The sequence below is a fragment of the Eleginops maclovinus genome, chromosome 15 (assembly GCF_036324505.1).
Source record: "Eleginops maclovinus isolate JMC-PN-2008 ecotype Puerto Natales chromosome 15, JC_Emac_rtc_rv5, whole genome shotgun sequence".
NCBI lineage: Eukaryota > Metazoa > Chordata > Actinopteri > Perciformes > Eleginopidae > Eleginops > Eleginops maclovinus.
The window spans coordinates 18,408,245-18,417,233 of NC_086363.1; the positions used below are offsets into that span (position 1 = coordinate 18,408,245).

General features: G+C 39.4%; 1 protein-coding gene across 1 annotated transcript; it reads left to right on the forward strand.

Annotated features, from left to right (window-relative positions):
• The first annotated feature begins 3,495 nt into the window (after positions 1 to 3,495).
• gjd2b (gap junction protein delta 2b) lies at positions 3,496 to 8,304 on the forward strand. The gene is made up of 2 exons (XM_063902332.1): positions 3,496 to 3,720; positions 5,756 to 8,304. The coding sequence occupies exons 1-2, from the start codon at positions 3,650 to 3,652 to the stop codon at positions 6,597 to 6,599; spliced, it is 915 nt and encodes a 304-aa protein (XP_063758402.1). The 5' UTR covers positions 3,496 to 3,649; the 3' UTR covers positions 6,600 to 8,304.
• Positions 8,305 to 8,989: the final 685 nt, after the last annotated feature.

Consider the following 8,989-nt stretch of genomic DNA (forward strand, 5'->3'; position numbering starts at 1 on the left):
TATTAGGCTATATTTGAACAATATATTATAGGGCCATATCTATACAAACCTTTTCTGTACAAGATCCCCCATTGTAGCATGCCTCATCCCCCTCTATTTCAGCCCTGTTCCTGAAGTGCTGATTCTGTGTCACTTTAAATTTGAGCTCAGCTGAAGCTGGCCACGCCCCTTTGGATCGTCATGCAGCTCTCTCTCCTCTGTGAAAGTTTTTACCGGGAGCAACTCAGCTAAACGCTGCCATGATTGAACGCCATATTATGTTCCAAACCACATCCAGCATTATCTCTGAAACACTTCTCAGTGTTTACCACTAGAAAAGAGACAATATGTATTATATAAACAACAACTCTAAGTCCCTCCTGCAGACATCCAGCCCACATTTCGGTTATGAGGTCATATCAGCAGCAAATCTGGATCAGCTCGTTTGTACCCCCGTTTTTAGAGACGTGGGTAAGGAGGAAGAGAGAGAAGGTTGTATTTTCTGACACTCTGTGAGTCTCCTTACACACCGGGGACACATGTTTATGTATAAAAGACATCAAAAAGTGCATTTTGCATAATAGGGGACTTTTAAATAATAATTTAGCTATCATACTTCTTTAAATCATCATACTCGGTTTTTTAAAATTTCACTGAGACTTCTCATGATGTGCAAAGAATATTTCAGTGGAATTGATCTAGAAAACAGAAATATGTCTAGCGTGCACAAAGCCCCAATATTATAAAGATTATAAAGGAGCATCCAGTCTCAAAATAAATAACATGCAGAGGTAACTGGGGTAGGGGAACTTGGTGTTCTAGATTTGAATGTGAGGATAGAACAGATGTTCAGAGAAATGATTGACAGCACATAAAAGAAACGTTCGACTGTCCTTAGTAACTAACCAAGTAGGATTAGTGTCCTTAGGGAAAATGTCCACTTTGTGAATCAAAACTCATATTTTATTAAGCTGCAAATCTATGTGTGTGTGTGTGTGTGTGTGTGTGTGTGTGTGTGTGTGTGTGTGTGTGTGTGTGTGTGTGTGTGTGTGTGTGTGTGTGTGTGTGCGTGCCTGCGTGCGTGCGTGCGTGCGTGCGTGCCTGCATGCGTGTAAGTGCTTGTGTATCGGAGTAAGGGAAAGCAGAATTAAAAGTGCATGTAGGGTGAATCTTCTTGTACTTTTTCAAAATGCAATACATTTTGGAGGAACAAAACAGTTTGCAATTTTGAACAATGTCAGTTTTTGTCAATCATATTGTGTAGACCTGTGCGATTATGCCAAAAAGTTAACCTCATAATCTTCACTCAATGTTTTGTGCCGCGTTTATTTGTAATGATGAGTAGAGAATTTCAATAAAACATTTATCCAGGGTTAAGTTACATTGTGACCCCATCAACACCTGGTCAACAAATCCCTCCTCATCATTTATTACTGAAATCACCTTTTTTTAAACAATTTGATCAAACCAGGGATGACACATGGAGCCTTCCAGTGATTTCCAGTGCCTCACTGCCACACCCGCGTTGCCACCTCCCTCTGGATCAACTAACTAACTTTCCCCTGACAGTCTGGACACCATCAAGCAGCCTCTAATTCAATTCAACGTGCTGTACACCCCGACCTGCCTTACTTGTTTTATAGTTATCTCCAAGTTAGTTGGGTTTGCTGAACTTCAGTATAGTTTTTCACACTGCATATTTTCTGTCATGTTCAGTGTTTATTACAAGAGGTTGTCGTTTTCAACCCCTTTGTATACAGTTCCATCACAACCTCTGTCATGATGAGAGAGATGAAAAGAAGCACACTGGAGAACAAAGAGACTGAACTGATGTCTGACAAACATCAAATCAGCTAAGACAAGGAAAAACAGATGTCAATATATTTATCCTGCACAGGAAGATTCTTTATCTAAAGTCATTTTCAAATCTTCAAGTCAAAACAATCTTAGCCTAAAATTGTTATCCTCACTCACTCTGACTTTCTCTCTATCTTACCTGGCATACCAGAGAGCACTGGGCAAGTCTTAAAGAGGTTATAGTATGCTCCTTTGGGACTTCCCATTCCTGTAGTGTGAAACATTTTGGTGTGCATGTAAATGGTCTGCAGAGGCTAAAATCCCTAAATTCCCTCCAGAGGGAGTTTCTCTCCCACATTACCCCCTGCCTGAAACTCCTCCATTAGGCTCCTTTGTTTACTTCCATAAAATAATGACATCACTATGTTACACTTGTTCTTCTATTGGCTAGACTGCAATGTGTTGTACGTGATAGGCTAAGGGGTGGGACAACTCTAAGTGGTTGCCCAATCACAACAGAGCCGGCCAGCTAACCAGTCAGAGCAGACTGGGTTCTGGTTTCAGACAGAGAGTGGAAAGAGGTGCTGCAGCACAGGCAGTATGAGAAAAATAAAGAGCTTTGTGAACATTAAAGCATGGAGAAATGCCCCAGTAAAGACACTACACATACTAATATGAATCTGTGATGTAGCTATGGGCAGACAGCTCTTCACGTCTCTGTTGTGTGACTATATTTTATACTATAGGTTAGAATTAGCTCAAAGGTACTTATGTAATATGTTTATGTAGTGTTTTAATGTCAAATCGGATATGTATGTGGGTTTATGTATGTATTTAATACTGTTATTGAGAGTAAATAAAGAACCACATGCAGTAATTGTGTCCACATCTTACTTTACATGCCACTTTATTTGAAGTTCTAAAACAATCTGTTTTCTATAAAACACTTCAATATCCCAGGGTGCATCAATGCAGCCAGTGATGACTTAGTGTAGGATGTACACTACAACAATAACAACATGTCTTAAAGGGGTTGGCAAATGATAAGATGGGATGTATCTACTATTTGTATAGAAGATGTGTGATATGGTCTGTATTAGGCCCACTGTCACTATAGCAACTGCTCTAGCTGTCAATCATGTGACACTAAGAGGTATTTACCTCTCCATTAACTCCTATGTTTAGAAAAAACATTAACACAATATTAATGATACAGCATCTGTTTTGTTGTAATCCATCACGGTGAATTAATTGAAAATGAAATTGTTTTATTATTAACATGTTTTAATTCCTTTTAAATGGTTTTGAAACATTACAAATAATACAGTTACAATTTATAGCCTACTATTACTGCTATTCCTACTATAATTAATCAAATAAATCATAATATGTGATGCTAGGAGTCACGAGTATACTATATAGTATACACGAGCTGACAGGATCACAATAGACATTTGCATTTTTATTCTGACCTCAGCGGTGCGAATATGGGCTAAACTAACTTGTTGTCACTTTGTGTGCACACTACTCTCGTCTGGTCGCGTGAAGCGGTGGATATCTCTCCAACCAACCAGGGCTCGTGTGACGCAAAGGAGTCTACTTAAAGCTGGATTACCGCGCGCGGTGCTCCTCACGGCGCGCAGTCACACAGAAGCCGCCTTACGTGCAGAACACAGCGGCTCAGAGTACTTATCAGAGCCTGGAGAGGAGAGATACACACACACACACACACACACACACACACACACACACACACAGAGACATATCCAGGCTTTCACTGGATATTATCCGAGATAAGGAATAATCAGATCCTCGGTTTTGTATTTTTCTGCACAATTTTCTCCTGAGTGTTATCTTCTCCGAATGAGCAACCATGGCGGAGTGGACCATATTAGAGCGGCTGTTGGAGGCGGCTGTCCAGCAACACTCTACTATGATTGGAAGGTAAGAGGTGGAGGAAAAACAGGATAGAAAGATGTCCTCGTTCTCTTCTTGAAAAGTTTTACATCAACGTCAAAAATAAACAGTGCCAACCGAAAGTACAGTTCGAGAATCAAGAAGGAGTGCATAACTGAGACTCTGTTAAACCAGATAGTGTTAATATGTATAATTGTTGTAATATTTATAAAAGTATTATTAAACGAAAGCATGAATCTTAACTTCCATTGTGTTAAGTCAGACCACCACAGGGGGACTGTGATGTAATCGTGTTGTTTCAGCTCTGGACAGCTCCACCCTAAGCACACCCTGCTACCACCTGATGGCCCATCCGGGGATCCAGTTCTGTCTAATAGGGCACATTTCAGAGATGCTTCATTATATTTGAACTCATTAATGACAGAATATAAATCGTTTGGCTGGGCAGACTGTCATTCTTATGAAGACAAAACCAAAGTGATTGTCCTGAACCTGCTAAAAGTAAATGAGTAATTAAGTGATTATTGGTTTATTAAACCGATATTCAGTCGATGGTTTGTGTCTATTTGACATGACATGAAATACAATTGTTATGTCACATATAGATTTATTATCAGTAAGACAGTATAATGATTACTGAAAACAATTCTGACATCCAGATAAAAAAAGCATTTGTTTTCACTTTTGTAAATGTTGTCATGCTTAAGTTTCTACATTCAAAGAAACATCTAAAACCATAAAACATATATGAAATGGATTCTTAAATAATACATTAAATAGAGTGAATACAAAATATTATTATTATTATTATTATTATTATTATTATTATATATAAATACAATTATATGAATTGCTCCTCGCTGCATTATTTCCTGCTGGATTTTATTTTGTTTCTTAAAATCAAATTCCTTAAAAAAATAAAGGCAACAATTACTGACAATGATAACTAAATAGAACACATATGTGAGGTATAGTCACTTAAATTTACCTGCAGCAAATGGTTTGAAGAAAATACCATCCCTGCTTTTATTGGTACAGTTAAAATGCAGATGGATTTGTTTCGCTTGAATACCATTGTAAAAGGTATTGGGGTCAAGGCTGCCTGGGGTGCAGAAAACATGCTTTGGATAATGATCAGCAGAAAGGTAAACATAACATTGTAAACATGCAGTACAAAAAGAAGCTGTAACATGGGAAGATTGGCCAAAACATGGTTTCTTTTAACATAATGACTACATCCCTGATTAAGATAACAAGAAACAGACTAAGTACAGGTCAAAAGAGGGTCCTTCAGACTCAGGGACACAGCTCCTAACACAAGTTAACCTAGGAGCCTCATAGTGATCACTCTTCCCTACATGGCTCCCCAGGCGCCGTACATATGGCAACCAACTGCTCCTAACACTAGGATGGGTCAAAGGCTAAATGTACCCTCTGTGGGGTGAATAAGGGTTCCTTTATTATCCTGTGGATAACGTAATGTCTTCTCCCTACAGCTGGCCAGTGGTTTGAATGCCTGTCTGACATTTTGGTAAACGAAACGGTCCAGTGGTTTCTAACCTTTCTAGCTTATTACCCTTTAAACAAAGCTATGTGTAATTGGGACCAGTATCATTCTGGTCTACTGCCTTCTGAGCAACTTTTACTACCTTGCTTTCATCAGAGTAATTGGAGTCCCAAATAAGTACAGCTCCCTATTTGGCTTACCAGGTAGCTATAGGCAATATAGTATTGATTGTAATGAAACAAATATCCAAAAAAACGTACATACATTTGAATACCATAGACATAAGGGGACAATTTGGGGTTAACTATCTTGCCCAAGGACACTGCAACACGTTGATTGCAGGTGCTGGGTATCGAACCATTGACCCACTGACCGTTTACTAATGTCAAATGTTGTGATTGACATAAAGAGACCAGGATCATGGTTGAACTCAACATGCAGCCAGCACAGTGATCATTTTGTTTTGGATATCTGATCTTGAGTCTTGAACTCAAAAAGAGTGTTTGTGACTCTCACAGCTACTGTAAATGTGTTATATTTCTGATTTCCCCTCAGGATCCTACTGACTGTTGTTGTGATCTTCCGGATTCTGATCGTAGCAATCGTTGGAGAGACCGTGTACAACGACGAGCAGTCCATGTTCGTATGCAACACCTTACAGCCTGGCTGCAACCAGGCCTGCTACGACCGGGCTTTCCCCATCTCCCACATCAGGTACTGGGTATTCCAGATAATCATAGTGTGCTGCCCCAGCCTCTGCTTCATCACCTACTCGGTGCACCAGTCCGCCAAGCAAAAGGAGCGACGCTTCTCAACCGTGTACCTCTCCCTGGACAGAGAAATGGACTACATGAAGAGAGATGACAACAAAAAGATGAAGAACACCATCGTGAACGGGATTTTGCAGAACTCAGACAACTGCAGTAAGGAGGCAGAGCCCAACTGCATGGAAACCAAAGAATTCCCCAGCTTGAACGTAAAGCCTACAAAGTCAAAATTGCGACGGCAGGAGGGCATCTCCAGGTTCTACATCATCCAGGTGGTGTTCAGAAATGCACTAGAGATTGGGTTTCTGGTGGGTCAGTATTTCCTGTATGGATTCAATGTCCCCGCGGTGTACGAGTGTGATCGATATCCGTGCATAAAAGATGTAGAGTGCTATGTTTCCAGGCCGACGGAGAAGACAGTGTTTCTGGTCTTCATGTTTGCCGTCAGTGGTATTTGTGTGCTTCTGAACTTGGCAGAGCTCAACCACCTCGGCTGGAAGAAGATCAAAGCGGCTGTGCGAGGAGTTCAGGCACGAAGGAAGTCCGTTTATGAGATCCGGAACAAAGACATGCCCAGGATGAGTATGCCCAATTTCGGGCGCACTCAGTCCAGTGACTCTGCTTATGTGTGACTCCCTACGGGAACATGAGGATGCTGCAGGACAGCTGTGTATAAACAAGTAATCATGAACAATAATTCATATATTTGTATTTAGTCTTCAAATGAAACAAGAAAAAGTTGAGGATTTTCAGCAAAGGACATATTACTGAAGAGAGCTTTTGACTAATGACTAAAAACTGGATTTTTTATGTGGGCCAACCATCTTGCTCATATCATGTTGTATTTAGCAGGCATTGATTTGATTTGTCTTTTATGGAGAGGTTCAGATGGACCACATTTGTGTATTTTATTCAAAGAAGGCACAAGTAAAGAAATGTATTTTATTTTTGTGCAAAGTGTTTCTTAAAAGCATAAACTGATACACTATGTGGCCAAATGTGTGAGGACAACTACATTAGAACTATATCTGATAGTTGGACATGTATATGTGACACTCTTATGGTTGGGAAATGATTGCATTTAGACACCATTGCATAAGTAAGTCAAAGAACTGTGGAGAAAACTTCAGAGAGCTGTCTCTGTGTTGTAGAAACAGAAAACAGCCAAACACACAATGCTGACACAAAGTTGAAAGCATTTTGTTGTCTAAAGTGTTATTTTTTGCAGGAGTAAAATAATACTTAGTCCAGAGTTTACCAGTCCAAAATGCTAATAATCTGTCCAAAAACTAAATGCTAGCATGAAAAATAAATCCCATTTGGGATGAACCTGGCAATTCATTCTCCCTGTCTGGACAAACACTACTGTTCCTTTCATACAGTTAGAGTCACCAAGCCAATCCTTAAAGTCTAAGAATTGTATTTGGATTCTTAACTTCACAAAGCTCCTCTGAAGCCACTGGACATTATACAGCTGCTTTCAATAGCTACATAGTATTTCCTGAGACTGGTGAACCACTGCTTGTGTAAAATTGATGGGTAATCTAACCCTAATCCTGGATTGGAAACAACCCCAGACCAAAAGTAAACATCATTGGGCCATATAGTGTATCTCATTTCAATTTGTAAATGTTGCACTAAATATTCAAATGAACACGCCTGTCTGCTCAGATTGCAGTTTCAATGACATTTCAGTAGTTCCAAACTTCACTTTTTGAAGTAGAAACACACAATCTGGCTGCAAAAAGACCAATCTTTGGAGTCAGCTTTATTTCTTACGAATCTCTTCGGTTTGATGCATGTGCTCGGACCATTGACCTTAACCTGAGTGATCTCTCCTTTGCTGTAGCAGGAGGAAGGTGGTGCCTGACTAACAGAAAGTCTGTAAAAAAAGAAAAAAAAGATGTATTTCATTTTTAATGTTACTTGTTTTCATGTCAGTAAGTGCCATACATATAGAGGAATCTTTATCTAGAAACTTAAGAAAAACATGAAATCCCACTGTATGGAAATGGTGTCCTCCCTCACTTTAATTTGTAACATAAAAACCTCTGCATTTTCCACGGTTATTTATCTGTCTTTAATCAGAACTCAGCATAAAACATACATTTTAATGTCTGCCACCGGTGCTACCACTTTCAAGTGTGATGTAAATTATGACACCTTAAAACAAATATGAACGCATGTCTAATAAAATGAAAGCTATGTGAAAAGAGTTAGAGTGGTGTCTAATGTTTAGGTTTTCAGTAGAGCGGAGGTGATCAGCAGCTGTGTTCATGTTGGTCAACCTTTACATGGAGAGATTGGATAATAATTATTTTGATTTTCTAAATTGAGGTGGACAACTGTATTTTGTCTTATTTTGTCAAATAAATCTAATCAAAGATGGTGTCAACCAACAATGTTAGTCCGTCTTTCAGTATTTTCTGACATTCCTACTGTGTTTGGCTATAAGATATTGGTTCCTGGAGACTGAAATCCTGAATCATGTAGCTTCATTGACTCTATATAACACAATATATCAGGCCTTTATACTAACACCATACATGTTCTTTGGCTTCAGGGTGAAAAGAGGTGCTGTAGAACAGGAAGCATAAAATGTAATTTTCTGGGCTCATTCCTGCACCCCTCTATGGGCTAGCTTAACCTGTCCTGACTAGGTCTATCGTTTTTTCCAACCCAGTTTGGATTTAACCACGGCCACTTCTGCATCGACGTAGCTCAGCGCGACTGCGTCATGGACGTACAGTATAACGAGATCTTTGCTGTCCCAACATCACGTCTACTTTAGCTTGTGAATAAAACCTGATATGGCCCGCTAAATTTCATCAATTAAGTGTTAATCAGAATACAATTGTTTTTTCTAGTTTATCCTTTTTGAATCCAAGATGAACATTTAATCGTCAGTCATATTAAAAAAGTGCTATTTTGATCAATCTACTTGTGACTGTAGCTGTCAAATTATATTTTGTGGGATGAAAACGGCAAGGGTGACTATCTGAAGCTGCATCAATGCTTTGGC